This window comes from Fukomys damarensis, unplaced genomic scaffold (genome assembly GCF_012274545.1).
Source record: "Fukomys damarensis isolate Sample0158 unplaced genomic scaffold, DMR_v1.0_HiC HiC_scaffold_21, whole genome shotgun sequence".
NCBI classification, from domain to species: domain Eukaryota; kingdom Metazoa; phylum Chordata; class Mammalia; order Rodentia; family Bathyergidae; genus Fukomys; species Fukomys damarensis.
Window position 1 is genome coordinate 29,995,703 of NW_022900933.1, and position 26,893 is coordinate 30,022,595.

Consider the following 26,893-nt stretch of genomic DNA (forward strand, 5'->3'; position numbering starts at 1 on the left):
TTTTTTTTTTTTTTGATGAAAAGAACAGTATGTTATTACCATTGTTTGTGATTGCTTAGCCTTAATGTGGCTCAGTGTGGGGAGTTTGCTGGTTTAATTAGGAGCTGCATTTCAGCCACGACTAGCCCAGTATTTTTCCATTCTTTTTTTCAGGCTGTGAAGCCAAAGGAAAAAATATTTGGTGTGAAGTTGCCAGCAGAATTATAAGCACTATTAATTACTTAGAGACCTGCAAATTAATGGTTAATTTTACATTCATTTTGATGTTAATTTGATGTTTCAAAGGAAGAATATTCAAATCAGTGTAATATTTTGTTAAATATATAATGAGCACTGTAGTTTCATTACTAGAAGTTCAATTTTTTTCCATAATATGGGGACATTTTAAAGCATATTTTCTAAGTTTTTTAACTAAGTATTTTTTCGTATAAATATTTATAATCAAAGACAGAAATAATGAAGATGTCTTACAATAGATGAATGAGCAAATAAAACACAATATATCCATCCAATGGGATGTTAATGATAAATGATCTATCTAGCAATAAAAAGTCAGAGTATCCCTAAGTACATGTTACTAAATAAAATAAGCCAATCTGTGTGAATTCAACTGTATGACATCGTGAAAAAGGCAAAAATAATGGAGCAATTTAAAAGGTTAGTTTATTTCTAAGATTTATATTTTTATAAAAGCAGGCCATCATTCCTTTTTTTCAACATGGTATATCACAAGTTTTATTGTTTTTCTCTTTTCTTACTTATTTTTAGATCTACCCTTCTGTGGAAAATGTACGGACCAGCTTAGAAGGCTATCCTGGTAAATTGTTGGGAAAATAGTCTCACTTGTGGTTTTGGTGTTGAGTCCATAAATTCTCTATTAGAATTTTTACCAGTATTAAAATTTAGCGAGAAACCATTTAGTTAGAAATGTGGAGATGGCTTTCTCTTCGTTGGACAGGGAACATAAAAATAGGCAATGTTGAGTTCTGCTGTGTTCTGAAGATGGTACCACTTGATTAGGCGACCAGAGTGTGACATTCAGTCTTCACAGTAACCTTGTGCACAATTATTCTCATTTTTACCAGTAAGATATCCAATGGGTCACTTGTCCAGACAAGATGTCCAAATAAAATCATCTTCCCCTAGGATTTGGAGCCTTCCCAGAGCATGTTCACCACACCTTTAATACTTGAAATTTGAATAGCTGATGTAGGTGTATTTAAGTTTGGGAGTTTATGCTTAATACTACCTTTGGTACAACTTAGTTGATGGATACACTCTTTCAAGGGCTTTTCTACAAATACTGTAGTAGTATTTTATAAACATTGATCAGCTCTTTTCTCCATTTCCATTATCCCAGTACTTAGAGCTAAACTTTTATGTGGAATTCACAACACCATTTATAGTGCAGTCAGGAAGTATAAGGCAAAAAACCCAGGGAACATCTGCCTCTGGAAAAAGCAAAGTCTAATTGGTATTCACTGATGGCTGAGAGGAGAGTGCACTGAATTAAGACTAATTTAGCCCACTTATTGTTTATCAAACTAGATGTGACCTGGCCAGGAAAAAAAAATCTCAAAATTCAGAGTGTCTCAGGCCATTTGCTCCTTTTTAATGGCAACACGAAAATTATTTCACTGTGACTCCAGGACATGATGATTTTTCTTTTACCATTTTTCTGTATCTCTAATATGCTAGATTCATTCAAAGTGTACTTTTAATGAAGAAGTGCCTGGTCTTTTCAATAAAGCTATTTTATAACTGGTTCTAAATGGAGCATGTTTTGTTATTTGCAGTAGGAGTCGGGGCATGCCCTCTTCTATGTCAGAGTTGCTTAAAGCCCTCTTTGAATATAGATCACTGTGGAGAAGTTCCAGTGTGTGTTTGGAAAGTTATTGATGAATCCACAAGTAGTCTTCTTCCTTTCAAAGATGAACAAAAATTGGCTTCTAATTGTGTTTCCACTTGGAACTGTATCTTGATTCTCTTAAATCTCAGAATACCAACTATCCTACCTGCCGGAGGATGGTGGGTAGGACAGACCAGGAAGCTTTCTGTGGTCTTTTTGAACACTTCAAATCTGTGTAGATGTTAAATTATGACCACTGAGTGATTTCCAGATAGTAAACATTTACTATTTAGAGGTTTCTTATCCCTAAGAAAGAAAACTCCATAAAGAAAATGTACCTAACACAAGTATAGACACTTTCTTTCAAGTAACTACTCCATGATAATGAAATAAAGGGAACAGTTGCTTTTCATTCACCTTCTCACTGTTTACGATAAATTTTCTTCTTAACGAGAAAGCTTCAAATTATGCTTCACTATTTTTATTTATTTGTTTTATTTTTCTTTCAAAAGCCGGGGGCTCTCTTCCCTATAGCATCCAGACAGCTGAGAAACAGAACTGGCTACATTCCTACTTTCAGTAAGTAATCGGTTTGGAACGCTGGTCTTACATCTTTAGAAGGAAGAATGTTATTTATTTATGTCAGTCTTTTTTTTTTTAAGAACATTATATAATACACTTCTATCCTTTCATCTACATATGTTAGTGATATAAATAATTTAAAACGAGGTTTTCAATTTTGGGGGGGAATGGATTTTTAGTACCAGAGAGTAAAATTTATCGCCATAAGGTTTCTATTTAAATATTGACGTGCAAAGAAAAAGATAAATAAAAGATCATGTTGGATGGTTTCTAATTTTCACAAGTACCATTTTAGTTCACTTTTCTAAAACATGGAATGTTACTATTCTATGTGATGATAAGATGTGTGGCTCTAAACTTGCTGAAGACAGCCCACGCCGCTGTCCCCAGGATACAGGACAGCATTTCATAGGTCTTCAGACTCCGGTAAATGACTAATGAAGGGGAGAGGTGAAGGAATAGACCAGTCTCATGCCTCCTTCCCAGGTACCTGTTCTGCGGGGCAACAAGAGCCAAAGGCAGGGTTGCACTTAAGTAACTATGTCAGGCTGGAGCCTTTCCCTAGTCTGGGGAGACCGTTTGTTTCCTTATGTTAAGCAGCCTGCAGTAGCGCACAGCTAAATTCACTTGAATAAAGCAAGTGGCAGACCCACCTAATCCTGGTTCTGTTTCTCCAAACCAGAAGTTGTTGTGAAGGACCACGCTCTTCAGTTCATAAGTAAAGTGCTGGGTACATAGCTCAGTGGTAGAGCACTTAACTAGCACATGTGAGGCCCTGGGTTCAATCCTTACTATGGCAATAATTAATTTAAAAATTTGAATTTGTACATGCTTACAGTACCTAATGATTACGTTCGTCGTGGGGAGTTGGTACGATACACAACATGTCTTAATTCTTTTTTACATCTCCTTGCACACTTCCTTGATCTCTTGGTCATTTGCAAAAGATCTATCTGAATATTATAAAATCATAGTTAAGAATCATTGCTTTATCCCCTTTTACATCCATAGAACCTTAAGCCTGCATTGTTGGAAACTTACAAATGAAACTCAAAGCCAAACAAAAGAAAAGGAAAAAAAATTAAATAAAACTCAAAGCTAAAACTAAAGCACTCCTCCATTATCCCTTTGCTTTTCCGTACTCAGGTGTGATTTTGTCCTCTTTGTATTTGTTTCATTCATCAAGATTTTTTGGAGCCTGTGCTAATATTAGTGCACTGTGGGGCCATGACTTGTTCCTGCACTAGGCACGTGCACACATGGGGATAAAAGCAAGACGAAAATACAGATGTGCATGTGTGTATTTATGAGGAAAAAGACCAGAGGGTTAAGTACTATTTGTGGGTAGTGGCAAATTTTCTACATACTAACCTTCCAAAATGAGCACGTTATTCTGTTATCTAAACAGAGTTTAATAAACTACCATGTACCTACTATTTTTTGTAGGTTATTTTATTTTTCTCTCACTGGTAATTGAACCCAAAACCTTCCCACTGAGCTGCATCCCCAGTCCAGACTTTATTATTCCGAGATAGTCTCCCTGAGTCTCTGACTTGCCCAGGATGGGCTTTAACCTTCACTCTTCTTCCTGCCTCGGCCTCCCAGAGGGCTCAGTTCCAGGCATTCACCGCCATGCCTAGCCGAACTGGTCTTTAGATGATAGGATTTTGCTTGTCATGTAATTTCCTGATGATTAGGGCTGTGACTAATTCGTATTATTTTCTAACCAGCGACTTCTGTCCCTCCTGTCACTAGCAAGTGGTTGGCCGAGACGTCGGGCCGCAGCAATGCCATGCCACACATCAAGACTTACACGAGGCCCTCCCCAGACTTCAGCCGCATCGCCTGGTTCCTTGTCACGAGGTAAGTAGTTTCTGTTAGGAGGGATTTCCTAAACGTGTCTGTAACCCCTGCTCTGAATTTTGATTGGATTTCCAAAGAGTAGCTTGCGGCTTTTCTGTCATTAATTTTCAGCCTGTTTGTGTCCCGTGAGCCTCATCTGAAGGAGGCCATGACCAACGCCTGTGGAAAGTGTGCAACGTCACCTGGTTTTTCTTATAAAACTTGCACACACTTTGCGCTTACTTCTGTTATTTTATTTTATTATTTTGTTTGTGTGTGTGTGTGTGTGTGTGTCTCCTGCAATTTTTTTTGTACTTTTGTTATTTTTATATTTTAGCCAACAGGATCGAGCATGTTGACATTTAGAATGAATACAGACAAATGAAATATTAGTATTTGTTTCCTTCATTCGTTTCTTAGGCAGAACAATCAAATCTGTGTGTCCTATTTTAAAACACCTTTATTAATATACAATTCACATATCATTAAATTTACCCATTTAAAATCTACTTAGTCCTTTAGTACATTCACAGAATTATGTGCAGATGTCATCATCATTTAACTTTATTTCCTTATTTTGGTTTTTTAAGGCAGAGTTTTTTGAGCCATGTAGTTCAGTCTGGTCTTGAACTCTCACTGACCCTCCTGCTTCAGCCTCCTGAGTGCTGGGATTACAGGCATGCACCACCGCACTTGGCTCTATCATTTAACTTCAAAATATTTTCATCATCCCTGTAAGAAATGTCCTACCCCTATCATTTTTGTGTCTTATTTGTATAAGAAGATAAATTGCTTTTCCTTTGAACTGTACTTCCTGATTCCTAATCTAAATTTAACTACTGAGCATTCCTTCATGATTCAATAACATAATTGAAATCGGGCGTGGTGGTGCACATCTGTGATCCTAACACTCAGGAGGGTGAGCTTGAACTCACCATGTAGCCGAGGCTGGCCTCGAACTTGTGATCCTCCTGCCTCAGCCTCCAGAGTGCTAGGATTACAGGTGTGCACCACCACGCCTGGCTGAAACTTTTGCTTCTAAAGAGAGATGTTTCCTGCATGTGAAGGCCTGACTGTAGATTCCCTGGATAAGGAAGTCGTTGCCTGAAGCAGATACAAAGTATCCAGAATGGTTATTATTAGTCTTCCTCGCATGATGAGAAATTAAGTCTTAGTGCCAGTGCCACCCAGCCTTCTACTAAATTAACCCCCAAGAATAAGAGGAGCCTGGACAATCTGAGACCACATTTCAAAATCAGCTCAGTCATCTGAAGATCTAAAATTATCTTTTTAAACCACAATACTAAATTCCAAGTAAAAGGAAAACAAACAAAACAACTGGCTTTTAAGCTAGTCTGTATGTGGCCTTCTCTGACCAAACACTCTGATAAGTTAATAGGACTAAGTGAAATAACCTGCTATTTCAACTCTAAAATGCTTTGGACACATTTTCTGGTAAATTATTATGTACCTCAAAGCCCTGTTGTTAATTTTGTGTCAGTACTAGTCAAGGCTTTTATTGAAACCAGTTCACTTGCATAAATGTTGAACTGAATTTGAAGATTATACTTCCAACTTTAAAATCCTCTTACCTATTAACTTAGCTATCCGGTTTTTCTCAGAATGAAATAAGAGCAAATAGAGGAATATTAATTATTTGGTAAAAACTCTCTTGCCTCGCACCCTGTTTTTTCCTACTAGGGATAGTGCAGCCAAGGGACGTGAAGTGAAGTATCTAAGACCACACAGAGAGGGTGACTGGAAAGGTTCGTTTTTATTTAGGGGACAGGGTAGGCCTTTTCTCCCAGATGTAAATGGGTATCTGAGTCCTTTCTGTGAGATATCACTGTTGGTCTCTGGAGTTTGTTAAAGATGGAAAGCCCAGTACTAGGGTTCTGAAGATGAAGCGAGCCTATTTGGAAGGCCCAGCAGTTCTCTTTACTTCTGCTTTGTCCAAGATTTTCCAGAGAAACAACAACAAAAAAGTGTGTGTGTGTGTGTCTGGGTGTCTGTGTGTGTCCATGTGTGTGTGTCCTTTTGAAGAGAGGGGAGACTTATTTTAAGGAACTGATTTATATTATCATGGGGACTGCCAGTCCAAAATCCACAGGGTTTGAAAACCTGGGTTTGTTAGAAGCCTGGATGTGTTTGCAAGGCTTGATGCCAAAGTCTTGAATTTCTTTCTGCAGTATTGAAAAGTTGAATGTAATATATTTAAAGGTGATTTTCTCTCAAACTAGAGTAAAAAAAAAAATGATGCAATTCGCAGAAATTGCATAAGTATTATTGATTAGGGGCATTAATGGAAACTGAGATTACAATAGCAGTATGAATAATCCTTGTCTAGAGACAACATTTCAATAGTTGGGTTTAGTGACAGTTTGGTGTGGCCCGGGGACACAAAGAATTAGAAGGTGTGGATCCTGCTACCCGTGTGACACTTGGCCTGGCTCTGACACCTTAGGGAGAGTCCCGCTAGAGACGCTTTCCTCCTTGGGAAAGGGGCAAGTGCATCATGAGAGATGAGCCAATCCCCAATAAGCAGGAGGTATTCTGGGGAGCCAGGAAGGTGCCAAGGAGCAAACCTGGTGGACTGATGGGGATCCAGGCAGAGAAGCTAACAAGGACAGAGGTGGTCTGGGAGGGGAAGCGTGCATGACATTTTTCAAGGGAAAGCTGAGTGATTCTGTGCCGCCAGATTTTTAAAAAGTAAAGATGATTCAGATAGCTTCAGATTAGATTTTCCGAAATAAGAGTACATGAGTTCTTACAGTTAAGTCAAAGAACACCCATTGTCAGTTTGTTACTTGCGGTCTGTTGGTGGTTTTACACTGTGTGAAAGCCTGCTTTAATATCACCTGGCCGCTGCTAAATTAAATTAATTATAACTATTTCAAGTTCATGGGCCAGGGATTTAGCTCAGTGGTTCCACCGCTTGCCTCACAAGCACAAGGTCCTGAGTTCGATCCCCAGTACTTCATTTATTTTACGAATTTGAAATTTGTCCTTATAGAATTGCAGCTTCTAATTTTATTCTGGAATAACTAAACTATCTACTTGCCAAGTGTTTAGAGAATAATAGCAACAACATTCATTGGGAGATTTTGATATGCGAGTTCCTTCACTCAGTTCTTATCGTGGCTTTGTAGGGCCTTAGAGGCACAGAGTGAGACACTGTCTGTCACACAGGTGGTTTTGGTGGAGCCCAGAAGTGATCTGAGGAGTTGGGCACCACAGCTGGTGCTTCTCGCCTCTACGGTCCATGCCCTCGTAATTAAAATGGAGTTGTGGCGTGCCTGCTTTCTGCAAAGATCAGTTAAGCCAGAAGAAACTGTGCTAAAATGCACAGCGCATTCCAGAATCATTAAATGATTCTTAAGCAACATAAATAACAACTCGGGAAACTTCTCAGAACCCATTCGCTCAGCCCTTCCATACCAGGGAAAGTACAGGTCCCACATGTAAGTGGCATCTACCAAGAAGTAACTCCTTTCACCCTTTTTTCATCACCTTGTCTCAAAGTCAGAGCATTCCCAATCTGAGCTCATCTTATGTATAAGTTTTTTGTTTTGTTTTGTTATGTTCTTTCCTCCAGCATCATTATTTGCCCTATGGCACCTTCCTAATCTAGTTACTGGGCTCAAAACCCAGATGTCCCCTTTTCCTTTTCCTTCCTTAGCACATTCTACACATATAGCACTTACTGTGGTTCCCCTATGGATAACAAGCACTCAGGAAAACGAGGAGATGCACACATTGCCTTTGAGATGCTCACAGTCTTGAACATGAGAAGGCAGAGAGAGGTCATTGCAGTCGTAAAAGATTGCTTCCGATGGGTACACAGATGCTTTGGAAATGGCTGTGCAAGCCAAGAAGGGCCTCGAATTTGTTGTTTCTAATCCTAGCAATTGCCTGGTCAGAAGTGTATAACCTGGGCTTCAGGAATGGTCTCCCATATGCCATCCTGGCACATGTTCTTCTCTCCCCAGAAACCCATCCTAGTTGCCCATTCCCACTCATCTCTCTGAAACACAGATTTTCCTCACTGCCCAGTGTTCAGAACCCCCACATGCTAGTGTGCTCCTGTGCAGGTCTGCAGAGCTGGGCCAGGCCACTGAGGGCCTTGAAGTGGGGTCACGACATCTGCTTAGTGTCTTCTGAGTTAGGTCATGCTGCTGAATGGCTGTGGCTCACGGGGAGAAAGGATGGACCAGTTAGGAAGCAGAGAGGCTGCAGTGCTAATGGGGAGGAGCCAACAAGCTATACTGGAAGTGAAGACTGTCTGAACAGCCTAAAGCCCAGACACCGCTCTCTCCAGAGAACTTGGTTGGCCATTTTTGGTTTTGTTGTTGTTTGGTTGGTTTTTTGGGGGTACTGGGGATTGAACTCTGGTCCTTGGGTTTGCGAGGCAGGCACTGGAACCACTGAGCTAAATCCCTGGCCGCCAAGAGAACTTGGTTGGAATGGCAGGAAGAGCATGGGTTTGGGGGTAGACAGACCCAAGTCCAGATTTCAACTCAGCCTCTTACCCTTTGTGAATCTGTGAACTTCGCCGAACCCTGGTTTCCCAAAATGTGAGAGCAGGATATGAAAGTATACTAAAAGTTTTGCTGAGCGGTTTGAAATCCACGGTACAGAGCCCTTACCACCAGTCACAGTGGCTGGCTCTTCTCTTCTTACTTAAGGAAGCTTAATTCTGAATCGGAATCCTAAGTCTTACGCAGTGGTACTTAGAGTACACTAAATATTGTAAGGACATGAAACAACATCCTACAGAGGGTAATAGCACTGCCTAATAAGTTCACAGTGGTGATGCGGACTGTAGTCACCTCACAGTCCATCAGCCTACATTGGGACAGTCACCTGGGAAATCTCTGCCAGAATGTCAGGCCCTTGCTGGCACATGGGGGACAAGATCATTCCTGCTCTGCCAGAGTAAAAGAAAGGGGCAGGAGAGAAAACTGGCCTTCAGTGAGCAGCAGCCGTGTGGTAGACAGTTCAACTGCTTTCCCTGTGTGTGTCATTGAGTCCCAGGGTCCTGTGAGGTGGCCTTGTCCCCTCCTTCAGATGAGGAATAAGGTGTTGGAGCTGAGGCAATTCCACTTTTCTGCACATAAGCATCACCATTGTGGAACAGGAATAGAGGAATAAACAAAAATGATCTTCCTACTCACATGGGATTTACCTTGAGTAAAAGAGATTTGCCCAGTGCCTCACCGTACACATTATTGGTTGCAGTTGTGCTTTGCTGTCTGTTCTGCCCAGGTGGTTTCCACCGAGGAAAGCCTTCACTTTTGGTCTTCCAGTTCCCGGAGGCAACATCACGTCCGCTAGAGACCCTCCAGCTCCCTCAGCCCTGTGACGCCATGGTTCCCTGAACTGCAGTTCCTTCCTTTCCCTGTTTGCTTCCCCTCTAGACTTGAGGCCAAGCTGTGTCTTCTGTACACCCCAGCGCCAGGCAGGGCACCTGGCATGTAAGAGGCATTCGGCTAATGAAGACTGGGGTGAGGTGTAGCAAGCTCTGCCTGGGAGGTGCAAAAGGGAACAGGAGGCCTCAGGTGATGCCTGAGCTGGGGGCTTAAGGGTAGGGAGACGGGCTGGTCGCTGACATCAATGTAGAAGTCAGGAAACAGGGCGTAGTGTGTAGCTCAGGGGTAGAGAACTTGCCAGCATGTGTGAGACTTTGAGTTTGATTCCCAACAACTACCACCAAAATAAAAAGAATTTGATTGCTGCTTTATTTATTATGGTGAGAACCTCACGTGATACTGTTTAAGTTTGGTGTGATATCTATTTTAGAGTTCTCCCTAATGCTCATTATTGATCAGTTAAGCTTTTGTCACTTTTCCAGGCAAGAGTAAAGCAGGTTGATGCCGGGGCACTAAGGCACATTCAGGAAATATGTGTATAGTGGGCTTTTCATACTTTCCGAGCATTCCATTTCCAAACAAGTGAATTTGAACTGAGCCATCTGACTTGTGTTGAAAAGCAGCTAATCATCATGACATAATCTTCCAACTACCAAAAAGTAGTTATACATTCTCTTCTGTACATTATATTTAATATAGATGTCTTATGAGTACTTACTATGGATCAAGTACTCTACCAGGTGCTGGGAATACAATAATAAAACATAATCGTTGACCTGGCTCTGGTGGCGGGAGTTACATTAAAAACAAGCAAGTTTATTTACATTTATCAAATGGTAATATGTGTTACAGAGAAAAATAAAAAAATATGATAATTAGGCACACGATCCCTATTCCAAATCCCTTAGACCAGATGTACTTCATCTTTGGAGTTTAGGTCCATGTGCAGTCGACAAAACTCCCTAGTGGTATCTGGACCAGCGTTCCATAATAGACATTTGGGAAGCAGTGGCCTTATGTCATCTTGTCAACATTTGCTACCCAGTGATTTGAGAAGATCAACTTCTACTGTTAAATGAAATGAGGTAAGCAGCAGCTTTACTTCAGAGCTCAAAAGATACGTTGCTTTTAAATTTTCAGAGCAAAATTCTAATTCTTGCCATCAGTAAGGCGACCAAGTAATGGAGGAAGGGAGAGCAAGGAGAGGGGAGGAAAAGGAGAACCTAAGGGGAATTAAGATGTATTAGGTACATATACCAACTCCCGTGGTGAATGCAATCATTGTGTACTGTAAATATGTACTAATAAAAATAAGGATTTGGCTCAGTGGTGCTGCCACCTGCCTCACAAGTGCAGGGTTCTGAGTTCGATCACTGGTACCAAAAAAAAAAAAAAGAAAGAAAGAAACATGTCCTGAGAAATGCAATATTGACAATTTTGTCATTGTACAAACCTCTAGCAAGCACTTTCACAAATCTACATGGTATACCTCAGACTCTCAACATGGCCTCTTTTTATTTTTAATCTTAACATTTTTATAGACACTGCTTTTTCTGTGTTTATCAGTACATGTTTCCTGTACGTAATGATTGCATTCGCTGTGGGGAGTTAGTACATGTGCATAACACATCTTAATTCTTTTTATTTCCCCTTTCCCTCCTTCTCACTTCATTTCTAGTTCCCCTTCCCATTTGCCAAGCCTTTATCTCTCTATTTTGTAGCATCTGTCTGTTATTTTGCTCTTATTTGTACTTTGGGTCAATGTGGTGTTTTTGAGGCTGCCACCACTTAACGTGGTGCAGTATTTCACAGTAGACATTTTTTATTAGCAAGAGCACAAAGTAAGGATTAAATGTGTAGTATATTCATGAGCTGGTAACGTAGTTATTTTTTATCCAGTACTGTGTGCTGTACTACATAATCATATGTACTCTAGGTCTCTATGACTGGCAGCTCCGTAGGTCCATGGACACCAGCATCATCAAACACACGAGTAATATGTTGTGCTGCGCCTTCTCCACAACTACAGCCTTGCTAGATGATAGAAAATTTCCACGCTCCAAGATGATCTTGTAGGACTACCATACCATCGTGTATGCAGCCCATCACTGACTGAGATATCCTTAAGCAGTACTTGTCTATATAAAAAGGATAGAGCTAAGCATGGTGCCACATGCCTGTAATCTCATGATTTATCTGAGGCAGGAGGATCACTGCAAGTTCGAGGCCAGCCTCAGCTACATAGCAAGATGCTGTCCTTAAAAAATAAATAAATAAAATTAAAAGGATATATATAAAGTCCGTCTTCCCACTCCTATGCCCAGGCCACTGTGCTTTTTGACCTGAAGCCATCACTACTCGTTTCTTGAGTTGATGGCTTAAACTTCATCAGTGTTCTTAAGCCCAGGGTCCTCCGATTGTGATATTATCTGACCAGCTGGCGTATTACTGAGGAAATAACCTGAGACAGAGTTCAGAGAACCAAGTCTCAGTTTGGACTGCCATTCACTAGCCTTGACCCTTGAATTTTGGAAAACTCATTTATAATATGGCCTTTTTTTTAACTTATGGAATGCTATAAGGGAGATGATAGAAATACATGAGGATGTTACCTATTAAACTGTAAGATATAGTTAATGTTAATTCTTTGACTTTTATTGGTTAGGCCTCTTGGGATTTATGAAAGTTGCCTCTAACACCCTCTATCTGTTTTGCATATGTAACACTTTGATATGTAATATGTGACTTAAAGACATGTCTGTAGCTATAGCCCTTTCTAAACTCATGATAAAGTTAGTCTGAAAACTGGTCGAAATTATTCTGTTCATTTAAGACAAGTTTGTTCAACCAGCTATGTGTTCAAAGAGACTTAACACTTTGTAAAGTGTTATATAGCAGGCAATTTTCTCTTTTGTTTGGCTCTTTGCTTTGGTGGCAAGTTATTTATGGTTTTAATAAGATTTTCCTTCCATCTGTTTTAATGCTGTCATAAAATCATGCCATGTTTGATGAGCAGCCTGTTGTTATGGAAATTTGGGGGACATGATGACAAATACAGCCTATAAATTTTACCACAGGGCCAAGTGGTTAGGAAGATGAGCTTTAAGAAGAACCCTTGACTGAGAAGACAGCGCCTAGATGTAGTTGGCAGATCCAGTGAGAACAATTGTAGACTGTGCATTGTGGAAGATGGGATGCAAGGGTAGCTCTAACACCTGCTGGAGTGCCATTATGGTTGCCTAGCAACAGACAGGCAATGCAGGATAGTTAGGGATGAGCAGAAATGTTGGTGCTGCCACTTTTGGAGAAAATGAGACAAGTGCTTGACTATAAAATCGTTGTGGCTTTTTGAAGAAATATGAAAGATTTCCTCCCCTCCTCTGCTTTTCAATATCACCGTGCAATTCTTCTTTAATGTCAGTTTCTTTATTCTGAAAGTCTTTTTTTTTTTCTTTTCTTTTGTCTAGTTTTTTGGTGAAAATCAAATTAGATCTCACACACACACACACGCACACACACGCACACACACACACACACACTTGTAGATATTATTGGGTAGACTTGGTTGCCTGGCATCACAGCCCCAATGTATTAGAATTCATTGGAGTGCCTCATGCGCTTTGTTACAAATAATGGTTATCAGTCTACAGTCTACAAATAATTTCCTTGTACATTGAAAATGATTCAGGGTCATTCACCACCCTCACTTCCTTGCATTTGGTGGATGCAAGCTAACCAAAGACAAATCAAGCCCCTTCCCACATGCATGTGAACACGTTCATCACTGAAGGGGAAAAGCCTGAGACCCCTGACCTAAGGCTAGCAAGACCTCTGTACAGAAACATCACTAGCCATGAGATGTACCTATGGCTTAGAATGTGAAGGAACCAGCCTCCAGAGGACACCTGTGTATGCTTAGTGTATGCTGGCTAAGCCCTTTTTCCTTCTCACTTAATCCTCTCATTTAGGACATTCTAGTGTTATCCCTCTTTTAGGAATGTGAAAACTAAGGCACAGACAGCATAAGTAGTACACACCCAAGGGATCCAGTGGTGAGAGCTAAGATTCAAATTCAGGTAGTCTGGCATGAAGATTTCTTGCCTGGGCTTTGGGTATGGATGATAAGCAAGACAGATGTGCTCCCTGCCCTCAAGGAATTGGCATTCTAGTTGATATAACCCTATTGTCCCTCTCTTTTGTGTTTGGCACTACTCACTAAGGCCCTGGGGAGGACATGTGGTTTAAAAACTCTGCCAATGCCCCATGCGGCTCCTGGGCCAGGCCTTCTGATCTCTCTTGGCCTTCTACCCAGAAATCCCTGACTTCTCCCTCCACTTTCCCATAGCATCACCCCCCATCCTGTAAAGATTTTTAGTTGTTGCCATTGCTGGCAGTTGTGGCCACTCCTGAGCAAGCTCAGATGACTGTGTGGCCAAAAATGAATAATAGCAGTCTTTTTCTCAGCTTTTGTATGCTTATTCTGTACCAGGCATTGTTGGGGTACAGTGCCTAAATCCTCAGTGCTTTCTTAAAACATTTCCTCATTGTGGTCATCAGTTCCCAGATGTAGTCAATATCTAAGCAACTGACAAAAGTTCTTGGGTACCTGACACCTCTAGCTCTGCCCATCCAGTCTGTTCACACCAAGCTCAGCCATATCACATAGCAGTAAGTGCCGCCTAGAGCCTGAGTCATCAGTCTGTTTCTCTTATCCCACGTTGCTTTTAAGTCTCATCTCCTGTCATCATTCAGTCTTTTACTCATTTGTTCTGCCCTTTGTAAATACCTATTCAAGACATCATGCTGAGCCTGTGGGCTTTGTAATATTGATAGCTAGATCTGCTGACTGACTGATCACTGTGTGCTTAGATGTTAGAGTGTGTTCGGGGGAATGTTTGTTATAGTGGTTAAGGGCATCCATGGAATTACTTACTGATAAGCAGGAGGGGTTTAGAGAAGAGAGCAATCGATCACTTATTCATGGAAGAACTAGGCAAAACTGCAAAGTGGTACCTTGTTTGCTTGACAGAGGGGTATGTGATGCCTAGGTAGTATGATTTGGATGAATGTGCTCCACATCCCATGTGTTAAAGGCTTGGTCTCCAGAGTGGCCTATTGGGAGGGGCTGAAACCTTTGAGAGATATGACCTTGTAGAAAGTACTTAAGTCATTGGAGTTACACCCTGAAGGGGATTGTGGAACCCCAGTGCCTTCCTCTTTCCCTTTTGCTCCCTGGCCATCAGGTGAGCATTTTGCTCTGTCACTGACTCCTTGCCATAATGTGCTGTCCCACCACAAGCCCAAAGCCACAGGATGCAGATAATGGGTCAGAACCCCCCAAATTGTGAGGCACATTGAACCATCTCTCTTTCTAAGTTGTTTATCTGCAGGATTTTGTTACAGGGATGAGAGCTGAGTAACACAGTAGATCTCACTGAGCACATTAGGGAGAAGAAATTATGACTTTGAAGTTCTTGAGACAAGGAAAAAGTGTTGGGTTGGAGGGATCACTGAGCTGTCACGGAGCTTCCATAGGGAAGGATGGGAAAGAAGCTCAACAAGTGGATGGAACTGGGTTTGGCAGCAGGCAAAAGATTGTAGACTTCCTAATTAGAGATTGCTGAAGGTTTTGAACAAGGGAGTGGGATGATCAACAGTATTCTAGTAACATTATGATGCTATCTATCGTTCAGGTCTTTATATTTGGAATATTGTTTTGTTTTTGGAATCATGCTTCCATGTGCTTTCTGAGATAATGGTGCCAGTATTATTATAGCTGTTTTACAAAGCTAGAAATGGACACAGAGTTCAAGCTGCTCATCCAGTAAATGGTTGAAGTGGAGCTTAAATCCAGATCTTATTTTCCCCAAGTCTCATTCTCTCTCTGGGACTCCTTTACAGACAGATTAGAGGTAACAGAACAAGGAAGCAGGAAGCCCTCCTAAGACTGATGCAGACCTTCAAGCATGGTGCCTACAGGGGCGGTGGAGGGAAGGCAGGAGGGCACCGTGACAGGCCAAGGAAGTAGGTTGCCTATGAGGTCACGAGTACCGTTCTCTAGGAGAGTTACTGACATCATGAGGTATTGTGAGGTGTTCACTAGCCCAAGGAGAACCGTTCCTGTAGCTGTCTCGAAAGGTGTTGGTGGAACCCTTCCATTTGCTCAGTAGCTCTCATACTTGGTGCTATTCACTGGTTAGCTCCAAAACTACAAGAATGGTTCCCAGCAAGCTACACCACTGTGGAACTCAGGAAAACAAAGCCAAAGCACCATCCTTCACACACTTCAGGGCTCCAAGAGAGGAATGTTCTTCAGAAAGCTTTCCGGGGTCTCTGAGGTAAACTGACCAAACACTGGCCATCCATTGGCCCAGTGCAAACAACCCACTGTCGACAGCCATGTTCCCACGTATGGAAAGTTGCTACCATTCTCCATGCCTGTTTCCCCTGTCCAGCCAGGGGTTGGCCTAAATATGTGGTGTTCGTGATGTGTTTCCTGGAGCCCTGCAAGTTCTAGAAACTTCTTTCTTGATCCACCACAACAGTGGACAATGATAAGCAGTTCTTTGGTTCACCAGGAAATACTTACCTTTCAATTGCTTTAAATACTTCCTTGGAGCAAAGGTTCACCAGGTTCAAAAAAGATTTTTATTAAACCATGATAAAAGATTATCTTCCAGGGCTCATTCTAACCAGCATTTCGTTTAACAGTATTAATATCTCCCAAACCTTACTGTTGTGTTGTATTTTGTAACTTACTAAGCACTTTCACCTAGGTCAGTGATGGCGAGCCTCTTAGAGACAAAGGCCCAAAACCCACTTATTTATCACAAAGTGCCAACACTGCAATTAAATTTGAATACTGCAGTTTTAGTTTAGAAAAAGAACAGGGTGACTTGGCTCACATGCTGACAGAGCGGCATGAGTGCTATAAGTTCACCATCACAGAACTAGATTATCTCATTCACTCTCCATTCAGTGCAATGAAAGATGTTGTTTAATCCATATTGTAGGTGAAGAGATTGGTGACCAGATTATGGGACTGCAAGGTAACAGAACTAGCTGAACCCAAACCCAAATCTTGTAAGTTGTTCTTTTCAAGTTTTGTGTGTATTGCTTTTCTACCCTAGGAGGTGTACAAAATAATGGAACACTGCAGTTGAACACAAACAACAGAATTTGTCATATTAGGAACTATTAAGTACACAGTGACATTATTTGATATAATATTCTAAAATCAATTCTGACCTGAACTTTGAAGAACAGTTTTGATCCTGCTTGACAGTAATTTTTGTCATTTGAGATCTTCAATGCTGATGCAATGGCTTCTAAAATCCTTATAATCCCATTTGTGGGATCAGGGATAGATGAATCCGTTTAACACAGCTGATGGGGCACATCCCCTCTGGAACTCCGTCTCACAAAACAGTTCAGCATCTGCAGGGCTGATTTGATTTGGATCATCCTGTTGCAATCCTGGTACTTTATCACCATATGTAACAAATATTGCAAGGAAGCATATATCTGTATCGATAGCACCTATATTAAAAGTGAAGAGGGCTGGGGATTTAGCTTGCAGCACAGTGCCTGCCTGGCAAGTGCAAGGTCCTGAGTTCAATCCCTGATACCAAAAAAAAAAAAAAGTTAAGAGACATCAGAAGCAGTGGTACACACCTACAATCCCAGCTACTCAGGAGGCTGAGGCAGGATAGCAAGTTTGAGACCAGCTTTGGTAACTTAGCAACTTTGTAAAACCCTGTCTCAGAATAAAAAATGAAAAGGGCTAGACACGTAGCTCAGTGCAAAGGCTCTGGGTTTAGTCTCCAATACCACACATCACACATATACACACTGCACACACACAAACACGTGTGCATGCACACACACACAGTTGAATTTTGTAAAAGGAATCCATCTTCCTTGGGGATTCATACCAGGAAATGAGTGGACCACCTGTGAAATGATTTTGAGAGCCATTTACACCAAAACTGTAGGATTAGGAGACTGGGGAGGACCTGCCTTCCAGAGTATGAGTTGCACCAGAAAAAGGCCAAGAGTCGTTTCCCATAAACTCAGCAAAGTATTCACAATACCGATAGCTTGTTTTTGTTATAAATCACTTATGTGCCAAGGACTTTACACGCCTTATCTGACACATAATCCTTCCATTAACTTTATGGCAGGATCTCTCACTGCCATACTTCACAGATAAGGAACCCACAGATCAGCAAGTTACTATAATTGAAGTGCATGTCAGTTCAAATTCTCCCCCTACCCACTGTCCTGCCATGCCTACATTTTCTTTATTTGTTTTTGTTTTTGTTTTCTGAGTCAGGACCTCACTATGTAGTTCAGGCTGGCTTTGAACTCATGGTGTAGCCCAGGATGGCCTTGAACTCTGAGCTGATCATCCTGACTTTTTTTCTTTTCTTTTCTTTTCTTATTTTGAGACAAGGTCTCACTAAGTTGTTCAGGCTGGCCTCAAACTTTCAATATTCCCACTTCAGCCTCTCCAGTAGGGATTTCACATATGTGATATGTGCACTATGCCCTGCCTTTTTGTTTTGTGTTTTTGAAACAGAGTCTCACTATGTAGTTGAGACTGACCTGGAACTCATTATGTAGCCCAGGGTGGTCTCGAACTCACAGCAATCCTCCTGCCTCAGCCTCCCGAGTGCTGGGATTACAGGTGTACGCCACCACGCCCAGCTTATGCCCTGCCATTTTGTGCTTAATTGTCAGTAATTAAACTTTTTAATCTAAGTTTTGATTTAAAATTCCCTAGCCAAAATGCACAAAAGTCTTAATAAATTTATCTTCTAAACCATGCATGTCAACCCTTTTGTTGAATTAATTTGATGCTTCTTGTCAGCCTAACATCTACAGGGTTCAGTGTTAGGAGAGATCTGGGGGCTGGAATAGCCGCAGACAGCTTCTTGAAAGAGAAGGGATTGTGGGGGAGGAAAAGGCTCGGGCATCTACAGGGGTGGGTAGGGGAGAAGGCATTCTGGACAAAGAAATGATGTTTGCAAAATGTGGGGGCAGTGGTAAACAGGACATGCCTGGAGGTAGTCAGTAAATCAATTCAGTTAAAAGTGGAGGAGTCATGAAGAGGCATAATGGGAAACAAAACTGAAAAGCATAAAATAAGTCGCTTATGTCAGGACTTAATTGCCGAGTTATGGCACATAAGTAGAAGGACTCATTGGTGCTTCCTGAGAACGACCAGAACAAGATACAATATGAGAAATCTGAGACAGGGCAGTCCATCTGGATCCACGAACTAGGGTAAAAAGGGCCTGAGCTGTGGGGTGCTTTCGGAAAAGAGCATGTGACATGGGTAACTGGCTATGTATGGTTCCCTATGGAGCAGATGAGTCCAAAATACCTGAGATTTTCATGCCTGAGCGAATGAACCTGGGCCAAGAAGGGAATTTAAGAGAGAACTGGTTTTCAGAGGGGAAGGTGTGCCGAGAAATTCCATTTGGGCATCATTGGGTCTGGGGTGATGGTAAAAACAAACAGAAAAAACCCTCCTCATGGTTGGAGAAGCCAGTTGAAATGTGATAGTAGGTTGAAACTGGAGGCGTCTGAGAGTCCTCCTGGTCCAGGAAGTGGTTGCAGCTGGGAGGGGCAAAAGCCTTCCAGGAAGAGAAGACAAGAGAGTGAACCAAGGGCAGAGGGTGCAGAGTGGGGAGGACTAGATGAGCCAAGAGACAAATGCGGAGGGGCTGCCACAGAGGACCAGGCCAGGTTTCTCTACCATGGCTGCATCGACATTCGCAGCCTGGTCGAACCTTATGGGGCTGTCCAGTGTGGTGCTGCATGGATACCCTGTCCCTGACATTGGCCCCGTGAGGGCCGGAATGACCGTTAGACTCAGAGAGCAAGCAGCAGCTCAGCACAGGTTTCCTTGAAAAGGCTCCAGATTTTCAGTTTTTTCTCGCTGAAGGATCATTTTCATTTCTTCTAAGGATTCAAAATTAGCATCTTTTACCCAGTCTTTTATTTGCCTAATGGTTATTTTTTTTCCAATTCAAATAGCTTGTTAAATTTTAATAGCTGCATATAGTTTATATATTTTTGTTACATTGCCATATAAGTTGCAAGTACTTTTTCACTGTGTCAGTTTTCTTTCCATTTTGGATTCTTTTAGGTCCAACCCAAAGGCTGGATCATTAAGAGCGGTTAGTGCCTAGAAACTGCCCACCTGCCTTCCAAAGCAGTTGTGTCATTTTGCACTTTTACCAGCAGCAAGTGAGAGCCATCAGCTCCATGTCCCCCAGCATTCGATATTGGGCCGTGCTGTGTTCTGAGTGTTCTGCTGTCTGTGTGACAGGGAGTCGTTGCCATGTCTCCTTCTATGAGATATCTTATCAGATCCTTTGCCTGTTCTTTAAGCAGATTATTTGATTTTGTAAAGTTTTAAGAGTTCTTTACGTATTTTAGATACCAGTCATTCTTCAGGACTGGGTTTTAGAAAGGTTTTCTCCAAGGCTTTGTCTTTTCATCCTCATAACAGTTTCATTCACAAAATTTTTAGTGAAACCCAACTCACTAATTTTTTCTTTCATGGGTCATGCTTTTTTGGTGTTGTCTCTAAGAAGCCCATGTCTTCTGTTTTTGTTTCTTTGTCTTTTAGGTATATCTTGTAAATCTAATCTCTTATCTTGTAAGAAACTTTAATGCATTTGAGTTCAGTGTCAGTATTACTATATTTTTAATATTCTGTTTTATGTTGTACTTTTTAATCTCCATGTTATTCTTTCTTTGCCTCTCCTTTTTCTCCCTTCTGTTGATTCATTACATTCTCATCCTTCAACTTCCTTCTGTTAATTTTAAAATTTTATTGTTTAAGAATGTAATCACTGTTTTTTCTTCCTTCCCAAACAATAAAGAAATGTAGACTTCTAATCCCAATTACCCCTTTTCTACAAAGTTCTTATGCTGCAGTATCTTTTTTTTTTTAGGCTTTCAAACTAGTCATTATTGTTATTTGTGCAATCAGTTCTTGAGTACAATTACAAATTTCCTACTTTTTTGCTCCAGTGTTTTCCTGGTAGCCTTGTCTGTTCGATTGAGTTTGATTTTCTGAAAAAGGTACCCACTATAGTTGTCTTGTTATAGCCTTCTTTTCGCACTAAGTTTTTTGATTTGTGATTCTAAAACTGCCTTTAGTTTTGCCCTCATTTCTGAGTGATAAATGAAGTGGATTTTAAATTCTGTTGATAATAATAATTTTTCTCCCAGTTCTCCAAAGAGTACCCCCTGCTAGGCTTTTGAGTTCTGTTCTTGCTGTTGAGAAGTTGATACCTAATTGTTCCTGTACGGGACATCTGTTTTTCTCTCTGGTGCCTTTTAAGATTCGTCTTTTGTCTTTGGGATTCTGCAGTATAACTGCAGTGGATACTTTGGTATGGGTTTATGTTTATTTAGTCGAAGGATTTGTTGTACTTCTTCAATTTGAGGATCCGGTTTATCAACAGTTCCCTACAATGATTGGCCATTACTTCTTAGCATATTAACTCTCATCCTTTTTACTTTGCTTTAATAATAATTATCAGATGCTTATTAGACCCTCTCTTCTAACATGTTATTTCCCGTCTCTGCCTTTCAAGTTGCATTCCTCCTTGCTTCTTCAGATCTTCCCTTTCGTCATGCTTTCAGATGTGACTATTTTATTCTTCAGTGTTTTTTTTAAAATTTCTGTGACTTTATTTCTCAATCTTATACCTCCTTAAATAAATGCTTTATAGTTTAGAGCTTAGATCAGTGTCCAGCTGCCTGAGTTCAAATTCTTGCTGGTGTTTACTAGCTATGATGCCTTAGGAAGTCACTTTTCAGTTTTCTCACCTTCATATGAGGATGATCATAATAGGTTGTAACAATTCTAATTGTTTAGAAGGAGGGTTAATAGAGTTGGAATATGTAAAAGAGTATGTAAATAGAGTAAAAAGTATATGTAAATAGAATATGTAGAAAGAGCACAGTGACACACGCCTGTAATCCCAGCATTCGGGAGGCCGAGGCAAGAGGTCTGTTGTGACTTCAAGGCCAGCTAAGGACTATATATCAAGACCATGTCTCAGACAAAAAATAATAAACCAGGCATGGTGGCACACATTTGTAATCCCAGCATTCTGGAAAGCTGAGACAGGCAGGTCACAAGTTTGAGTTTAGCCTGTCTCAAAAATAAAAAAGGGCTGTGGGTGTAGCTCAGTGTGAAGACCTGCAGGATGGCAGATGGTGGAGGTCTGACAACTGGCAAGTACAGTAGTAGGAACTGTGTACTAGCTGTTATTATCATATTTGTCTTTTCCACTTGTTTTATTTCTTTTACTTACAAATCATTTGCATATAGTTATTTTTATATTACCAACTAATTGACCAATCATCTTGGAAGTCTAATCCTTTGTTTGGTTGTCTCTTACTCATAAATTTAGATTATTTTCTCATGTTTTAAAATCTGGTTTATAAGGGACCTCTGTACCTCCAGATAGGTTTTTTGGTTTTTTGTTTTGTTTGTTTGTTTTTCCTGCTGGTCTCTTCAGAAGCCTGGAAACAGTGTCTTTATTAATATCTTGATATGAAGTAGGACAGATTCCTGGCATTCCAGTACTGAGAGGTCAGGTAGAAGAAAAGGAGTAGCCAGAGAGGTTGAAAGTAGAAAAAAAAAAAAAGAGCCAAAGTGTAGAGAAATTTAAAATATTACATTTCAATTAAGCCAGGTATAGATGGCAATGGTAGTCAGTGCCACATGTGACTAAGAGATTGAAAAAATGTGAGATCAAAGAATTTTCCACTGGATATAACAGTGTGGAGGTTTTCGATGACTTTAGATTTCAGGATAGTGTCATGGAGAAGTTGTAGTGGAATCATATATAAGATTGTCTATTAAATCGGATTCTTTATAGTCTGTAACACTGGAGGTTACAGACAGTGCAATAAAACAAGAAAGATAAAAAGCAAAGATTATAAAGGAAGAAGTAAAACTATACTTGCAGCTGATAGACACACTTGCAGAAAGCCAAAGAATTTAAATACAGTGTCAGTAAATAGAATCAGACACCTACAAATAATTTTAATAAAGGGTATGTAAGACTCCTACATTGGTAATTGCACATAAAACACTGCTGAAAGAAATTAAATGTAAAGATATGTTTATGGATTGGAAGATATATCCATAAAGGTATTATATATCACTTGCTTCCAAATTCATTGCCAGATATCACTAGTCTCAATCAAAATCCCATTGTGAACTGTGGTAAAAATCAAGTTGATTTAAAATGGATTTGGAAATGCCAAGGATTTAGAATGGGCAAGACAACTTGGTAGAACAAGCAGATTTCCAAATTTTATGGGGGTATGCAAAGGCCACGACAGTTGCAAAGAACAAGGCCTTACAGTGCTTGATTTCACAGTCACCATAAAAACACAGTAAGTCTGTGATGCTGACATAAAAATACACAAAACCATCAATAGAACAGAAGAATACAGAAATAGACACAAATACAGGTTTTCAACAAGGGCAGCAATGTAGCTCAGTTAACAAAGGATGTTCTTTTCACAGGTAGCACCAATGCAGTTGGATATACGTGCATAAAATTAAAAAATTGGGAACATTAGTTGAACAAAATTAATTTCAGATATATGATAGACCTAGATTTAAAAAAAAAAAAAAGCTAAAGATGCAGAAAGCAAGGTTTGGCACCGAAATCATCGTGTAGCTCCAGCTGTTTCCCCAGCATGTTATCAGGAACATTCAGATAAGCACTCCTCAGGAGTGCCCAGTGGAAGCCAGGGATTTTCTCTTTGGAGTCGAGGAGAGCACTCCACTTAGATGTGGACTGAGTCTCTGGTCTCATAGACTCTTGTCTTGGAAGGGGCTTTTGGTCTCAGTCTAATTCTCTTTAAGCTAGACAGGAATCTAGAGCCCAGGAAGAAGAGGTGTAGCAGAGGAAGCCACAGTTGGTAAGAAAGTGGGGACAAAACCCTGTACTTCTGATCAGAGCCCAGGGCTCTTCAGCCTTTGCCTTCCTGTCTTCTCCATGTACCTTACATGGCATCTCTACATCTCCCTGAGATTTCCTAGGGAAGTTTTTTGCTATGCATCATTAAATGTGCTCTTCAAAATTTACACTCTGGTACCACATTTTCATATAGTGGGCTGGGAGCAAACTTGTATTTATCAGCCATATCTAAAGAGCGATGGCAGAATAATCTATCACCACCCATACTCCTTATATGCAAGGGCCCTTTAAACTGTTTAATTAAACAGCTGAACATTAGCTTAGCTATGGAGGCTTGGTATCCTCTTCAATCTGGACTGCTATACCAAGTACCATAGACTGAGCAGCTCGTATACAGCAGGCATTTATTTCTCACAGTTCTGGAGACTAGAAGTTCATGGTCAGGGTGCTGCCTGGTTGGGTTCTACTGAGAGCTTCTTCCAGACTGCTGACTCCTTGTTGTGATCTCACATGATAGAAAGAGGGCAAGGCAGCTCTTTGGAGTCACGAATCTCATTCATGAGGGCTCTACTCTCGCAACCTAATCACCCCCTGATATCGTCACACTGGGAATTAGATTTCATCATGCAGATGCAAACAGTCCATACACTTGGTAATGGGTCAACCTGCCTTTCCCAGACTGCCCTTCTTCGTATGCTTATGATTAGAGAGGGCTCCAAGAGAGATTCTGATGGGATATTTAGAGGACAAATATGAGACAGCTGCTGTTTGAGTGTGTGTACCCACACACCCATCACTGTGCTAGCTCACCCTGCTGGCATGAGGCAACAGCTGGACCTTCCACCCTCCCCAATCCCCCTTCAGCTTCTCTGACTCCTGGCCATCACCACATGTGCATATATATTTAGCTCCGTGATGAAGGGGTGGGTTCCTTCTGAAAGACACTCAACTCCCAAAGTCAGAGGCAGCACTTGCTGACAGTGGCTTCCGTCCTCATGGGCTTCAGCTCGTGTTGCTTCCCACATAGTGGTTCTTACTCTGGCTTCTTCCTGCCTTGTAGAACTCTAGTTCCAGCATCAGGACAAAGGTAATGGTCTCCTGAAGACTGTAACCAGCTCCCACCATTGTATAATGTCACATTCCTGTAAAATACAGATATATAGGGCCAGGGATGTAGCTCGTGGTTCCACCGTCTGCCTCACAAGAGCAAGGTGCTGAGTTCGATCCCTGGTACTGAAAAACAAAACAAAACAAAAAATAAAATACAAATATACATACATACATATTTTATCTAACAGCTTAGTGCTGCTTCTCTGACTGAGCCCTCACTGGCACATCTCTGTCCGCCGAAAGCCTGTTTTATTATCACTTCATTAGTTGCTTAGGCAGAGTTTCAGGCAGACTGTAGAACGTGGGTCATCCAGAATGCCACCCTCTAGAATTCTCCATCTTTCACAGAAGTTCCATACCTCAAAGTATCAAGGTAAATGAAGTTTCCCCCACCTTTAGTGATGAGGCCACCATTTAACATCCAGCGACGGTTGACGGTCACTGGGGCACAAAGCGGCTGGTCCAGAAGGAGACAGAAGACTGAGGGAAGGACAAGGGCAGGCGATAGCATGGGGAATAAGCTCTCGATGTAGGTGGATCCCGAATGGAGAAGAGAAGCTAGAGCTCCTCTGGAGTTTGAGCAGCAGCAGAACTTTGTAAGCTGCCCTGTGGTGTCACTGTACTTTGTGAAAGACATCAGAGCATTTGCTGTACAGGAAGATCACTGTCCATTTGCCACCCACACCCGGAGCGGGCAGTGTCAGTTTGGAATGTGTATCACATCTTCCTGGCAGCCCCAGGTGCCAGTGAGTCACAGTATTACTCAGAAAATAAAAAATTATTACAGATGATATTTCAAGGGATGCTGATTTATCACCTAGACAACCTATGAGTTGCTTTCAGTCTCGGTATTCAGCCTAGAGTTTTTAAGGTTCCAGATACTTGGAATTCTGTTAGAAGCCAGATCCAAAGGAGGAGTTGGAGGAAACTACCTGCAAAGGAGTCCCCATGGGCTCCGCTGATCTTTACTGTGGAGTGTGGAAGAATTACATCCTGTGAGGGAAGGATGAGCACAGGCCCTGCAGAAGGTACCTCCAGCCTGAGTGTCGTGGTGCTAACAGTCACGAGGGTCCCCCACAGTGAGAGAAACTCATAGGGAGACTACTTGGACTTCACACTCACTGGGTAGTTTTGCTGTTAGGCCTATGTCTTAGCCTAGGAGGTCACCTTTTAAGTCTAATAGGTAAGAAACCTAAAAACAAACAGCCTTGTTGGACTTGTTTGTTAGTTTGGATGGGGACAAGGTCTTCCTTTGTAGTTCAGGCTGGCCTTGAGTTTGAGGTGATCCTTCTGCCTCAGCCTCCCAGATGCTGGGATTACAGGCATGCCCCACCACACCTGGCCCTGTGAACTTTTATTTAAAGAAAATATTTTTCCCTCAAGTAATAATACCACTTTATCATAAGTGTCTCACTTCCTCTGCATTTCCCATCGCTATGGCACCCAGGCAGTAACAGCAACATTCATGATTATGGTCCCTATGCATCATAAATAGGCTCCCTATCCTCGCTGTGGTCCAGTAAGGAAGGCAGGAGGGTCCATAATGCAGTTTTTGTTTTTTAAAGCAAAATATCTCCCGGTATGTTTTAGACATACCTAATGATAACATTCATCATAGGGACAATACTTTCCACCTCTTTTTCTCCCCCATTCCTCCCCTCCCTATGTACAAAAGCTTTGTTTCCATTTTTTCTTCTATTTTCACTTTTTTTTTCTTGTCCCTTTCTTCTCCTCTTTCCTGTTTCCCTAGTGCACTGTTTTTTAAAATTAGCATAATGGCTTCAAGAGCTTTCCCAGCTGTTTCCACACTCCATCCTGTGGAGCCCTCAACAGAGATCATTCTTTGCATCTCACTTGATGCCTACTTTGGTTTGAGTTTGCTGTTCCAGCAGTGCCGACACCATCCAGAAAGGAAGTTGATGCACCTGTCAGTGAAGCTTTTTATTTGTTTATTTATTTATTTTGGTGGTGGTGATTGAACTCAGGTCTTGCACGTGTGAGGTGGGCGGCAGAACCACTAAGCTAAATCCGCGGCCTCCTGTCAGTGAACCTTGAAAGTCTCTTGAAGCCAGGCTAAAGGCTCCAAATGGCTGATATTTTACTATACTTTTTAAAAAATGGAATACAATTAGGATAAGCCTAACTGGGGGGAAAAATGGCTTATGGTGAGT

The 26,893-nt window shown here is 41.2% G+C and overlaps 1 protein-coding gene across 4 annotated transcripts in view; it reads left to right on the forward strand.

Annotated features, from left to right (window-relative positions):
- The window catches only part of Tdp1 (tyrosyl-DNA phosphodiesterase 1), a 75,457-nt gene that overhangs the window by 30,686 nt on the left and 17,878 nt on the right, over positions 1-26,893 (forward strand). For 2 of the 4 annotated variants that reach the window (XM_010616286.3, XM_010616287.3), the window contains exons 11-13: positions 769-817; positions 2,362-2,428; positions 4,187-4,294. In XM_010616286.3, the coding sequence (XP_010614588.1) occupies positions 769-817; positions 2,362-2,428; positions 4,187-4,294 (224 nt within the window). Of the gene's footprint in view, positions 1-768; positions 818-2,361; positions 2,429-4,186; positions 4,295-10,579; positions 10,728-16,655; positions 16,726-26,893 lie in introns of all 4 variants that reach the window. The other 2 variants (XR_778715.3, XM_033766756.1) reach the window with 2 other exon arrangements.